Source organism: Onychostoma macrolepis, chromosome 16 (assembly GCF_012432095.1).
Source record: "Onychostoma macrolepis isolate SWU-2019 chromosome 16, ASM1243209v1, whole genome shotgun sequence".
Taxonomy (NCBI): domain Eukaryota; kingdom Metazoa; phylum Chordata; class Actinopteri; order Cypriniformes; family Cyprinidae; genus Onychostoma; species Onychostoma macrolepis.
The window spans coordinates 2508697-2524149 of NC_081170.1; the positions used below are offsets into that span (position 1 = coordinate 2508697).

The 15453-nt window shown below is 30.5% G+C and overlaps 1 protein-coding gene across 2 annotated transcripts; it reads left to right on the forward strand.

Annotated features, from left to right (window-relative positions):
- Nucleotides 1-3: 3 nt before the first annotated feature.
- zdhhc11 (zinc finger DHHC-type containing 11) lies at nucleotides 4-14741 on the forward strand. Of its 2 annotated transcripts, XR_009266323.1 has the most exons (11): nucleotides 4-1371; nucleotides 3883-4104; nucleotides 5452-5630; nucleotides 8009-8110; nucleotides 8233-8357; nucleotides 9930-10085; nucleotides 10159-10271; nucleotides 11583-11641; nucleotides 11722-11785; nucleotides 13046-13459; nucleotides 13701-14741. XR_009266323.1 is itself a non-coding variant. In XM_058746614.1 (10 exons), exons 1-10 carry the CDS (start codon nucleotides 1363-1365, stop codon nucleotides 13313-13315), a joined length of 1299 nt encoding a protein of 432 aa, XP_058602597.1. In that variant the 5' UTR covers nucleotides 4-1362; the 3' UTR covers nucleotides 13316-14741. The 2 variants fall into 2 exon arrangements, 1 of the variants encoding a protein (XP_058602597.1); XM_058746614.1 differs by having other exon boundaries at nucleotides 13046-14741.
- The last annotated feature ends 712 nt before the right edge of the window (nucleotides 14742-15453 follow it).

Sequence of the window (15453 nt, forward strand, 5' to 3'; positions counted from 1 at the left end):
CACTTCACATCCTCAAAACCCTTTGTCCAAATATCACCGTGGTTCTCAAATGGTTTTGCTTCAGGAGTCATTTTACAAGCAGCAACCCAACAAAGTGACAGAATTGCTTCGTGCACAAAACAAAAATGCCAAACATTAAGTTTGCACAGAGAAAGAAAATTAATGAATTAATATCTAAAGTCATTGCTTAATGCAGGAGCGATGTGACAAAAATTATTTAAAATTCACAATGTGCACTTCATTGTGATGTGATAAAAGGCAAGTTTATTTTTGTAGCACATTTCATACACAGTGGTGATTCAAACTGGATTTCCCAAAAAAAAAAAAAAAAAAAATCATAACAGATGCATAAGAAAAAATAAATAAATAAATGCACATTTTTTTTGCAGAATTTAAAATGTTAAAAAAGGAAAGAAAAAATGTTACATTGTTATGCAGCACAGTGCATATTCATTAAATGCACAGCTAAAAGCAAATTAAAATGTAGTATTTCATGCATTAAATTAAGATATGAAAATGTTCTGTATATTTGCCTGCAGTGTAAAACTCTTAAAATGTGCTGAACTCTCACATGCATTCATAGAGAGCTCATTTGCATTTGGCTTTGCATGTCCTAGTGATCACTAGGTAACAGTTAAAATCTTCCACCCGTGACAACTTCCATGTTCTGTAGTTTTATTGTATTCACATTGTTTGAACTTTGCCGTATCAAATTACAGTCAAACAATAGTTCACACTTTTTAGAAGTTTTATTCTAAATCCACTTTCATAATTGAGTTTCATCTTAAATGTTTTCATTTATTTATTTATTTTTTGCGTGGTTTTGTTGTTTATATGCGCTTTAAAAAAAATAAATAAATAGATCATTAATGTTCAAATGAAGTGTGAAAAAGCGCGTTCACATTTCAGTTTCCACAGTAAACGCGCCGAGTCGCATATTTATTCTGTTTAATATTCATGAGCTGCTTGACGCCAAGTGCACCGTGGTCATCTAATATTCATGAGCTGCCGCTCGCCATTGGAAGGCTCCTGAGCGTGACGTACGCGTAACATAATTAATATTCAACAGTTACGCTTCCGCAGTAGTGGTTTGTATTTTCAGATGCGCTTCTGTATTTTCAGATGCGCTTCTGCCGTGGGAAGATATTTTATCCTATTTATTGGCGAATAATTAATATTTTAAGGATTTTATATGGCACGTGAGATATGTTAGCGTTAAAATAGGATATTAGGCTTTCTTCTGCTGTACAGTGGACTGTAAAGGAGATGATGAAGAAATCAATGGATCAGCAAACTGTATCCAAGAGATCCTTATGATCAACAGCAGATGATTTTTCAGAGAAAACTGCTGGAAGCCGTTCAATGACGAATGTAAGTGGCTTTTTATTCATGCTTGTGTGGAAAATGGATTGATTTTTGTTATATTTGTATTTGTATACATTGTATTACTATATATGGTGTTATTAAAAGTTCAAATAAAGTAGCAGTGGTTTTATTCTGTGTGGGAAGGTAATAGTTAACGTTGTTATTAATAACACAAGAGTTCCCGGTGCATTGGTTTTGTGTAAGTTACTCATTATTAGACTGTTTTCACTAATGTTTGAGTCCCTCAGAGCTTCTTCGGGTTGCGTTTATGATGACATTTGCTAGGCAACAATCATTCTGTTCGTGTTCAACAGGAGAAGCTCGGCACCTTGTGCTTTACAAAGACAAAATGTTGACTTTTGAAGCTTGAAGACAGAACGAGGGAAATCTGAGGATTATTTAGGGTTTAATAATAAATCTGTTTTTGGGAAATGTGGTTGCTGGGGTGTTGCAAAAGTGTTGTTTTAAAATTATAGCACTGAATATTATTGTAGTATTTATTTATATTTGGAGCTTTTATTTTCATGTTTTGTTTTAATTTGATAGTTTTAGTTATTTCGTTATATGCTGAATGTTCTTGTTAGTTAGGTCAAAAAATTTGTATTGATTATTTTTTGGCGTTTTTTGCTTATATTATGATAGGACTGTGTAGAGCTGACAGGAAGTGGGAGAGAGAGAGGGGCGGGGTTCGAACTCGGGACATTCTTATTACATTTAACTGTAATTTTTATTTATTTTAATTTTAGTAATTTTAGTACTTCAATTTAAATATATTTATTTCAGTTTGTTATCAAGGCAACATTTCCCTTTTTCATATATATTTTTTAAAGTTTTTGAATATTTTTATTTTATTTCAGTTACCGAAAATAATTGTAAATGTTTTTAGTTGAATATAAAAACGATGGATGCAAATCATTGCTAAGGTTGACTGAGTGATTGATAAGGTGGTTGCTGATGTGTAGAATTGTTTAAGTGAATATTTCTGTGTTGGTTAGTCAGATGGCATTTCTAGATAAATTATCACCCTTACTTTTTAACTATAATGTAAATATATTATATTATATACAATAATACAAACTACACTTAAAGCAGTTTCATTCAATTTCAATGTTATTTTAGTATATTTATATACCATTCTAGTGTTTATTAATATTTTGAATTAGCTTTTATTTTTATATTTTCAGTTTTCAGTATATAATATAATATAATTAAACACTGCTTGCAAGTTGTTGCTAAGGTGTTCTTGTTGGCAGTGATGTTGATGCTGGTTGATAAGGTGCGTTGCTAAGTGGTTTCTAGGCAGTTGCTGATGTGTTTTAGCGTTGCTAGGCAATAGCTAGATAGATACATAGACCGAGAGACATTGGATAGATAGGATTAAATTAAATAATAGGATAAATTGGATTTTATAAGATAAGAGGCAGAATGCTTTACAGTGTAAAAATTATTTTTCGAAGTTGTAAGTAAACCAAAGATGGAATAGGCCTACTAAGAGAAAATACTATTTCAGTCTTTCTACGTCAGAATTTCTCACTTAATTCAATGTGTTACTTGCCGTTTCTTTGTAACTCTTTGTGAAATTCACTAGCCGTTTGTTTCAAAGTAAATCCTAGTGTAGGAGTTGCGTTTAGACGTTTTGGTGTCAGGTTGGGGGTTTTGGAGAGCAACTGTAACTCAAGGTCAGTAGGCTACTGACAGTAGCAGCTTTGTCAAGCTAACATAATGATGTCAGGCAGAGTCTTTTAAAATGTTTCATTGTTCTGGTTGAAGAGACTCGAAGCACAATGATTTAGCCTTTCATGCATAGATTACAGATCAGTTCTGGGGTTTTTTTCTTTTTCAAACGTGACCCTGGAGCACAAAAGCAGTCATAAGCAGCACAGGTATATTTGTAGCAATAGCCAACAATACATTGTATGGGTCAAAATTATTGATTTTTCTTTTATGCCAAAAATCATTAGGATATTAAGTAAAGATCATGTTCCATGAAGATATTTTGTAAATTTCCAACTGTAAATATATCAAAACTTAATTTTTGATTAGTAATATGCATTGCTAAGAACTTCATTTGGACAACTTTAAAGGCGATTTTCTCAATATTTTGATGTTTTTGCACCCTCAGATTCCAGATTTTCAAATAGTTGTATCTCAGCTAAATATTGTCCGATCCTAACAAACCATACATTCAGTTAAATTCAATTCACTTGTATAGTGCTTTTCACGATGCAAATTATTGCAAAGCAGCTTTACAGAAAATTAAAGTGTCTACATTATATTTAGTAATAGCTTATCAGTGGTGACTATCTCAAGTTGATGTCCATATGACAGAGATGTACGGTAATCAAAATCAAAGAGATGGTGAACACTATTAACAGCAATGAATTATATGTTGTGATCAAACATCAATGGAAAGCTTATTTGTTCAGCTTTCAGATGATGTATAAATCTCAATAAATCTCAGGGTCACACATGATCTAGCTGCATTGATGAAGAGTGTTTGTTTGTGTGTGTTTGCAGCTGAACTGCTTCGGGCGACACCGCAGACGGACGGCCCCGCAGAGCGCCGGCAGCAGAAATGAGCTGTTCGCTCTGCCGCTTCACTCCAGGATCAACGGCTGGTCTCTGCCTCTGCACAGCTTCCAGCTCCTCGCCTGGCTCGTCTACAGCTTCATGGCCATCGTCGGCTTCGGCGTTTACGTGCCTCTTCTGCCGGCGCCGTGGAGCTTTGCAGCGTACGCCGTATCCTTTACAAACAATCCACAAAAACAGAAAGGTTTCATGGTAGTGATTCTGATCACAAAACATACTGTGCACTGTAAAACATCATGTGATTACAGTGTCAAATTTTTTTCCATTTCTTTAACTCTTCTTTATTTTTTTTAACTAGAGAAGATTTTTAAAAAACGAGTTGATTATACTTTTTTTTTTTTTTTTTTTTTAAATGAAGACAGAAAACTGACTTTTTATGTTGAATTATCTTATTTTTACAGAGTGCTGCCATTGTTTACATTCAGGTCTGGCATAAAAATCTGATTATACTAAGCAGAAGTGTGTATTTTTTGCACAACATTGCATTGCCAAAATAATGAGGGCAACCAGTATTATTTATATACTATTGTAGTATTTATTAATAGTTTGAATTTTATTTTATTTTTATGTATTTTTGGTTGTACCCATATATATATATTTTATATATCCAAAATAAAAGTTTTTGTTTACATAATATATGTGTGTGTACTGTGTGTGTTTATTATGTATATATAATACAAACACATGCATGTGTGTGTATATATATATATATATATATATATATATATATATATATATATATATATATATATATATATATATATTTAAGAAAAATGTTTTATTTATATTTATATATAATATAATATAAATTATATGAATATAAATATACATGTAAATATTTTCAAAATATATACTGTATGTGTGTGCTTTTATATATACATAATAAATATACACACATATATTATGTAAACAAAAACTTTTATTTTGATGCGATTAATCATTTGACAGCACTAAATATAATATAATATATAATACAATACAATAATAAAGCAGTTTCATTCCATTTCAGTTATATTTTATGATTATTTATATACTATTGTAATATTTATTAATGAGTTTTTAGTTTACAGCCAGTTCTGTCATAAAAATCAAATTATACTGAGCAGAAGTGTGTAATTTTTGCTCCACACTGCCAAAATAATGAGAACAGATGCAAAAAAACAGAATGTACAAAGATAATAAATAGAAAATATGTCTCAGCCGATTGCATGCAGACCCAAACATAGGCGAACGCAATGAGTTTGTCCAATTCATGAACAAATGACTCTTATTTTTAAGTGAATCAGTAAAAAAGACTCATGGTTTCTTCATTTGATCAAACAGGCCTCCTCAGCGCCTCTTCAGCTCAATTACAGGCTGATGTCAGCAGCGTGTGTTTGTGCAGATAATTGGAGGATGCAGTCAGACAGACAGCTGAGAGCGAGTCGAATGAACTGAGATCTGGATCAGTGTGGTGTTTGTTTGCACTGTTGTTGAACCTTCACACTTCGTGTCTAGTTGATCGGCACGGCGTTTGTTCTTCATTTGGTGAGTCACGTGGCGGCGGTGACGATCGACCCCGCGGATCTGAGCGTTCAGAGGAGGAAGGATTACTCCAGCCCCATGCCTGTGTTTGACAAAAACAAACATCAGCACGTCATCGACAATCTGCACTGCACGCTGTGTGAGGTGGACGTGTATGTACATCAGTTCATATTTACTCAAACCCTATAGAGAAAGAATAACAGTTGAGTTGAGTTGAATATTTGGAATTAGCTTTTATTTTTATTAGTGCTGTCAAACGATTAATTGCATTGTTTACATAATATACAAAATTTGGGATCAGTAAGATTTTTAATGTTTTTTAAAGGAGACTCTTCTGCTCATCAAGGCTGTATTTATTCGATCAAAAATACAGAAAAAAACAGTAATATTGTGAAATCTTATTGCAATTTCTAATATTGGTTTCCTATTTTAATATACTTTAAAATAGAATTTATTTCTGTGATGCAGTGCTGTATTTCCAGCATCTTTACTCCACGTCACATGATCTTCAGAAATCATTCTAATATGCTGATTTATTACGAGTGTTGAAACTGCTTAATATAGTTTTTTGGAACATGTGATACTTTTTTCTTTGATTCTTTGATGAATACAAAGTTAAAAAGAACAGCATTTGTTCAAAATAGAAATCTTTTCTAGCAATATAAGTCTTTACTATGACTTTTTATTCATTTAACGTATCCCTCCTGAATAAAAGTATTAATTTCTTAAAAAATAAAAAAAAAGAAAGAAAAAATTTCTGACCCCAAACTTTTGAATAGCATTGTATATTGTAAAACAAAATTTCTTTTTTAAATAAATGCTGTTCTTTTTAACTTTTTATTGATCAAAGAATCCTAAAAAAAAAATATCACAGGTCCCCAAAACAATATGAAGCAGCTCAACGGTTTCCAACATTGATTATAAATCAGCATATTAGAATGATTTCTGAAGATCATGTGACACTGAAGACTGGAGTAATGATGCTGAAAATACAGCTGCGCATCACAGAAATAAATTATATTTTAAAGTATATTAAAATAGAAAACTGTTATTTTAAACTGCAATAATATCTCACAAAATAACTTTTTTTTTTTCTGTATTTTTGATCAAATAGATACAACCTTGATGAGCAGAAGAAACTTCTTTAAAAAACATTAAAAATCTTACTGATCCCAAACTTTTGAGTGGCAGTGTGTGTGTGTGTGTATTGTGTATATTTATTATGTATGTATAAATACACACACATACAGTATACATGTATATATTTCTATTCATATAATTTATATCATATATAAATATATAAACGTAACATATTTTTTCTTAAATATATATACATGCATGTGTGTGTATTTATATATCCATAATAAATATACACAGTACACACACAAACTTTTATTTTGGATGCAATTAATTGTTTGACAGCACTCATTTTTATATTTTCAGTTTTCAGTATATAATATAATATAACAACAACAAACTATAATATATAATATGTGACCCTGGACGACAAAACCAGTGTTAAGTGTCAATTTTTCAAAATTGAGATTTATACATCATCAAGCTTTCCATTGATGTATGGTTTGTTAGGATCGGACAATATTTGGCTGATACACAACTATTTGAAAATCTGGAATCTGAGGGTGCAAAAAAATTGAAATATTGAGAAAATCACCTTTAAAGTTGTCCAAATGAAGTTCTTAGCAATGCATATTACTAATCAAAAATTAAGTTTTGATACATTTACGGTAAGAAATTTACAAAATATCTTCATGGAACATGATCTTTACTTAATATCCTAATGATTTTTGGCATAAAAGAAAAATCTATCATTTTGACCCATACAATGTATTGTTGGCTATTGCCTCAAATATGCTTTTGTCATTTATATTAGTTTTTTTAATATATATTTCCATTTAACTTTATATTTATCTTTAGTTTTAATCATTTTAGTGCTTCAGGTTAAACTTTTATTTTAGTTAGTAGCCAAGGCAACATTTCACATTTTTGGCTGTTTTTTTAAGTTTAAGTTTTATTATCTAATATTACGGAAGATTCATTCCATTTCAGTGTCTGATGTTTTTATATACTATTGTAGTAATTATTAATATTTTTGCATTACCATTTATTTTTATATTTTCAGTTTGCGTTTTAATTTGCTTTACTTTTAGCAATTTTATTATGGGCTGTTGTCATTTTTATTAGGTTTTCTTTTGATATTTCTATTTAGCTTTATTTTTATTTCAGTTTTAGTCATTTTAATGAGTCAACTTAAGCGTTTATTTCAGTTAGTAGACAAGACAGCATTTCTAAGTTTTCTAAGCCTTTGTCATCATATTTTTACTGTATATTTTACTTTATTTTAATACAATAGTTTTAGTTAACAGTAACAATGTTCCGTTTGAATTTTATTTTCTTAAATTGCATTTCAGATGAATTTTAGGAATTGAATTTGAATTTGACATTTTGAATGGCACACATCTCTGATATAGAAATGTCTTTGGTAGTGAATAATGAGCATCTCCCTTCACAGCGGACCTAAAGCCAAACACTGCAGCACCTGCAACAAATGCATCGCAGACTTCGACCATCACTGCAAATGGCTGAACAACTGTGTGGGAGGAAGGAACTACTGGTGAGCAGAAGTGCCATTTGATAACACAAATGTAGAAGCAGCATTTGCATATTTTTGCTTCTTTAAATATGTTTCACAGTGGCTGAATGTTCGTATAGGAAACATTGTATTTTTTCCCCCAGGTTCTTTTTCATAACCATCTCCTCTGCTGTGATTGGGATGATCCTCCTCATTCTTGTGGTCTTGTTTGTCTTCATTGAGCACTATGTGAATCCCGCTGTCCTGCGCACCGCGCCGCAGTTTCAGAGTAAGACCTGCCGTGTCTCTGGACTCAATTCCAGTTCATCAGCGCATGAAATTAATACTTTTATTAATCAAGGACACATTAAATTGATAAAAAATGACAGAAAAGACATTTATAATGTTACAAAAGATTTCTATTTCACTTAAATTCTGTTATTTTGCACTTTCTATTCATCTTTGAATCATTAAAAATAAAATGTATGGTGGTTTCCTCAGAAATATGAACTGTTTTCAACATTGATAATAATCAGAAATGTTTCAAATCAGCATATTAGAATGATTTCTGAAGATCATGTGACACTGAAGACTGCAGTAATGATGCTGAAAATACAGCTGCGCATCACAGAAATAAATTACAGTTTAACACATATTCACATAGAAAACATTTATTAAAAATTGTAATAATATTTTACAATTTGTACTGTATTTTTGATCAAATAAATGCTACGTTGTTTAAAAATCTTAACTAACCCTTACCGAATCTTACCCAATGACTTGTTCTTCCTCAGTATTTTTGTCTTGTTTTTCAGTTCAAATACCTAAACATTCTTAAATCAAGGCACGTTTACTGGACAAGCAAAATTACTTGATATTAAATGTTGTTTTCTAAAAAAAAAATGCTTAAAACAAGAACTTTATTTTTTATTAACTTTATTTTTCTTGCCCCAACTCACTTCATTTTAATACATTTTTCAGCAAACAAGGCTAAATATCTAACATTCATTCCATTTCTGGGTTATTTTAGGATTATTTATATACTATTATAGTATTTATTAATATTTTGAATGATCTTTTTGTATATTTTCAGTTTAATTTGTTTAAAACTTTTAGAAATTTTGTCTTTTTTTATTTTTTATATTTCTATTTAGCTCTATTTTTTAGTTTTAGTTAAAAACAAGAATAATCTGCACGTGCTTGATACAAGTTTATTTTTCTTACCCCATTGGCAGATATTTTTCCTGTTTTAAGCTTAAACTCACTTAATTTCATACTTCACAGTAGTGAAGTATTTTTACTCTGCTTTAAAAGTACTTTTCAAGCGTCTGTACTTCATCAGAGTGTTTTTCTTTAGAAAACTTTTACTTCACAACATTCCAAAGCATAATATTGCATTTTTACTGCACCACGTTTCATATTAAATATCATTTAATACTTAATTACATTAGAAATCTATTACTTTCTTACTGTTACTCAAGTAAGAGTAATTCAAAGATATACTTGAGCACAAGAAAGTAGTACATTTTTAATGTTCTTAAGTATTAAAGGTTAACAACTTTTATTTATGAAATGTAGTGCATTATGCTTTGGAATGTAGTCAAGTAAAGTTTTCCAAAGAAAAACACTCATTTACATTTACTTGAGTAAAGTAAAAATACTTCACTACTGTCCACCTCTGCTTAAATTGTTAATGTATTTTTCAGAAAGCAAGACTAAATATCTTTAGTCTATTGGCTTTTCATGTAAATGTGTCTTGATTGAAGAATGTTTAGATATTTGATAGACAAAAATGCTGAGTATGTAATAGGCTTTTTTGCAGTGTATGTTTGTAATTTCTCATTGCTAATTTCTCTGTCAGCTGTGAAAGGCAACGGCACGTGGCTGGTTTTCCTGCCGGCGGCTCCTTTAGAGACGAGCTCCATCGGTCTGCTGGCGCTGGCCTTCATCACCGTCCTGCTGGCTCTGGCTGCTCTCTTGCTGCTCTGCCACTTACTGTGCTTCCACATTTACTTACGTGAGTTTGAGCCCAGCGTTACCCACTTTTAAAGGCAGACACCAGCTTCTGTTCACTCTGTGCCGTGTCTCAGTGTCTCAGGGCATCAGCACTTATGAGTACATCATCAGGAAGCGTCAGTTGCCGAATCCTAAAGAGAAAGAGCAGGTTCCTCCGGCGCTGCCGTCTAACGGAGCCACCGCACAGGTACAGACAATAAAAAAACAATAAATACAAATCATGCAATGCAACTTCAACAAAACACTAAAAAACTCCTTTGCATAGGGATAAAAAAAAATATTTAGCATTAAAATGTATGCAAAATATACAGCATGGATCTCTTTTCAGTCCAGGTGTGGCCAAAAGCTAATTCAGAATATTAATAAATGCTAAAATAGCTAATTTATTAATAGATTTATTAATAAATCATTGCTTTGAAATTGTATATATTATTAAAAGCACTATACAAATAAACAATTCATTTAAATTGAACTGAATTAAATAATACTAAAATAACAGCACAGGTGCAAAACACTTGCCATGCAAAAAATAACTTGCAAAAAATGTTTTGTATTAAAATTGATGCTAAATAAATATTATTTTTTTTATTTTTTTTAATTTAATTAATTGTAGGATGTTTAACTAAGCTAAAAGCTAATTCATAATTCATATTAATAGATGCTATAATAGTTAAATTATCAACTTATTATTTATTAAAAATAATATTACAAAGTAATATTAATATTTTAAACTATTATAATATTTAATAAATATAATATTTTAAACATGCATTTTCTGTATAGCTGCTTTGAAACCATACGTATCATCAAAATAAGTGTGAAATGATTGAATAATGCTAAAAAAAACACTCATCATGCAAAAACTATAACAGATATAAAAAATATATATTTTAATGCAAATATAACAAAACACTAAATAACTCCTTTGCATAGGGATAAAACAAATATTTAGCACTAAAAATTTATGCAAAATATACAGCATGGAAGTGTGATAAGTGTGATAAGTGTGAAATGTTTAAATAATGCTAAAAAAAAAACACATCATGCAAAAATTATCAAATATAGAAAAGAAAATAAATAAAAATAATTCAATGCAAATACAACAAAACACTAAATAATTAATGGAGAAAAAAATTAATTAATGTATTAAAATTAATGCTATATACAGTTTTGTGGATTTCAAGGCATTTTTTCTCAGTTCAGTTGTGGCCACAAGTTTAATTCAAAATATGAATAAATATTGATATAAAAAATAATGCAATGCAAATTCAACAAGACGCTAAATAACTGATGCAAAACATGGTTTCATCACAGATTGTCAGTTCAAGTGTGGCCAAAAGTTCATTTGAGGATGTTCAATCATCTCATCTCATGGGATAAGAAAGGAAGTTTTCGACTCTTTTTATGCTTTGATTCAGATCAAAACAAGGTCCCACCCATCAACATCATGCAAATTTGCACAGACTTCAGCTACTTCTGTGTTTTCTCTTCCTCCCAGAGTCTCGGGCCGCTGGAGTCACCTGTGAACTGTGACGCTCCGCTCTCCAGCAGGTCTTGGTAAGCTTTAAGACAGATAGGTAATGGTTAGATCTTTTCTTAGGCAATCACTTCAGATGTTCTGCTGCTTTTTTTCCTAGTACTTTTAAACTGGAAGACAGAGGACAAACATCCGGTCGGCTGCCAGAACCCATCTGTGCTGAGGTAAATAGACCAGCTACATCTGAGATTTGTGCAACATAATCAGCACTGAATCAGTATTGCTATTGTTAACCAAAAACTAAAGGCAAATAAAATATGAATATTAGATGGAAAATTTAATTAAAAAACTTGTGAAAATGAGAAATTTTGCCTTGGCAACTAAATGAAAAAAAAAAAAAGTATAAGTTGAAATAAAACTGAAAAACTAATTTTCAGTAATTAAAGTAAAGCTAAAATAAAATATAAGAAAATTTAAAATGTTGCCTTGTTAGTATTTCAAATAAAACTAAAAATTCATCTTAAACATAAGCAAAATAATAATAGTAAAAAAAAAGTAGCATTTGCAACTAACTGAAAAAAATTAAGTACTAAAACTAAAGCTGAAATAAAAAAAATCATGTTTTAATAAATTAATGAAAAGGAATAAATTAATGAAAATAAATAATAGAAATATATATAAAAACAAAAATAAAAGGGAAAAAATTAAATAAAGACATAACAAAACACTAAAATATAAATTATATAAATAAAAGCTAGTGCAACATATTAATGAATACTATTAATAAATTACTTCTAATATTGTTAATACATTTTTAACTTGTACTATTATTAATAAATTACTATTAATGATAACTTATAAATACTACTTATTAGTGCTGTCAAACGATTAATTGCGATTAATCGCATACAAAATAAAATTTTTGTTTGCATAATATATGTGTGTGTACTGTGTATATTTATTATGTATATATAAATACAAACACATACAGTATATATTTTGAAAATATTTGCATGTCTATATTTATATTCATATAATTTATATTATAATTAAATATATTTAATATATAAGCATAACATATTTTTCTGAAATATATACATGCGTGTGTGTGTGTGTATTTATATATACATAATAAATATACACAGCACACATATATATATATATATATATATATATATATATATATATTATGTAAACAACTTTTATTTTGAATGCGATTAATCGCAATTAATCGTTTAACAGCCCTACTATTTATTAATAAATTAACTTATTATTTATTATTAATAATATTTATTAAATTTACCATTGATGCAGTATTATTGTAGTGTTATTTATTATAGTACTAAAATAACACTGCATTAAATGTATCTTTTGAATTAATAGCTAAATGAGAATAAATGAGACATTCAGTGTCAAAAAGTATCATTAATAATAATTTAATATAATTAAACATGGACTGTTTTATCTGGTATTTGTCTTTTTAGCTGCAGGAAGTAAATGGAGAGAGACATCTAGAATACAGCTCTGAATCACCAACTCAAGTGATCCCAGGTAAACCCGTGATGTCACTTCCTGTGGGCAGGACCCCCAGCGGGATAGAGAAGCCTCAAGCCCCGGGACGGAGCGTGGAGAAGCCTGCGGAGGGAAGGCCGATCGTCCAGGACCCGCTGGGAAGCTCCATCATGGACACAGCAGTGGTTCATCAGCAGCTGATGACGGAGGCGCAGACGCAGTATTTAGGGTTCAAAGAGTAGATGCCATGAGTCAAAACTCACAAACTGATGCACACAGCAAGACCTGCCTAAAATCTGATTTTGAATCATTAAGGATGTATATATACGTATATATATATATGTATATGTGACCCTGGAGCACAAAAGCAGTCATAAGCAGCACAGGTATATTTGTAGCAATAGCCAACAATACACTGTATGGATCAAAATGATCAATTTTTCTTTTATGCCAAAAATCATTAGGATATTAAGTAAAGATCATGTTCCATGAAGATATTTTGTCAATTTCCTACCGTAAATATATCAAAACTTCATTTTTGTTTATTAATATGCATTGCTAAGAACTTCATTTGGACAACTTTAAAGGCGATTTTCTCAATATTTCAATTTTTTTTTGCACCCTCAGATTCCAGATTTTCAAATAGTTGTGTATCAGCCAAATATTGTCCGATCCTAACAAACCATACATCAATGGAAAGCTTATTTATTCAGCTTGTCACACACCGATCGATCTGATGGTGATGATCCGCTTCAAGTCGAACAAGCCTAATGATTCAGTGAACCATTAACTTCACTCCTGAATGAATCAGCCATTTGAACAAATCAAATGAATGAAAGGTGAGGATATATAAGTGATGAGAAAGAACATATCTCTGGATTCACCAATATTGTGTATGATGTATTGAATATATTTTAATGAATCCTTTGTTTGAGGCACTTAGTAGCATGTAAATTGAGAAGCACAATTTTTTTTATAGAACATATTCATAAACATATTCAGTACACAGAAAAATGACTGAAATCTTGAACATTGTACAAAAATCATTGCAACTTTTTATCTCATTTTGTCCTGACTTTTCTTCAGAATTGCAAAATATAAAGTCAGTACTATGAGACATAAACACAATTCTGAGAAGAAAAGTCGGAATTCAGTAATTGAAATAAAGCTAAAATAAAATATAATATAGTATTAGATGGAGAAAAGAAGAAAAAAGCTTATATTTAAGTACTACAGTTACTAAAACTAAAATAAATAAAATATAAATTAATTAATAAACCAAAAAAAAAAAAAAAATATATATATATATACCTGTGTGTGTGCGTGTGTATACACACACCACAAAAAAAGTCAGATCTGTACAATATAAACTTGTTTATATTGCAAGAATAAGAGTCAGAATTGTGAGATAAAAAGTTGCAATTACCTTTATAATTTTTTTTATTCTGTGGCAGAAGCGGTCTTATACAAATATGCACTCTCTGATGAATTTAAAGTTCTGTTTCTGTAACATACAGTATGTTGTTTACATTGTACAGCTGTTTTATTTTAGGTGATTTATAATAACTCATTAAATGCAAACAATTTTATGACACCGTTGCAACTATAAGATTAATGAATGAATTATATTTGCAATTTTCTATTTTGAAATAAAGGCTTGTAGCTGCGTGTGGTGTGTGTTTGATGCAGCGCTAGGTGGCGCTGCTGAGTGAAGATGTTATTCTCGCACTGATATCACTCAGTTGCATCATTTCTCTTTGAATGATGGTTTTAAATATCTACTTAAAACAATCTGAAGCTTGAGTAATTTTTCTGAATTCTGTCCTACAAATTAATTCCAGTATCACCATTTTTATTTATTTTCATTTATTTATTTTGACTTTTTTATTTATTTATTTATTTTATTTTTATTTTTTTTCTTGGAAAGTCTGAAATTCCTGGCACAAACTGAGAAGTGTGACATCTAGTCCTGGTCTCCCTTATATTATCCTGAGGGTCTATTATGTAATCCTGGTCCAGAACCATAGTTGTGTAACATTTCGTGGATTTTAAGCTTTATTCTCGATCCCTGTGAAGAGATGCATGCTGCGGGACACACAGACATCAGAGCTGCTGTTTATTTACTCATCTTTCCTGCATTCCAGCATTAACAGGCTTCATCTTGATTACTGTGAAAGGAAACAGCTATTCCTGTGGGAATAACATTATCCAGCCTGCTGAAAACTTTCTCTTCCTGTATTTTCACTGATTTTATAATCAGTTTGTTTATAAGTGTGTTTAGTGTCAATCGTAATGAATTTGGACTTTTCCATTCGATGACATTGTGAATAATTAATTACTTTTTAGATAGTTAAGAGGTAACAGGGTTGACGATCATAAG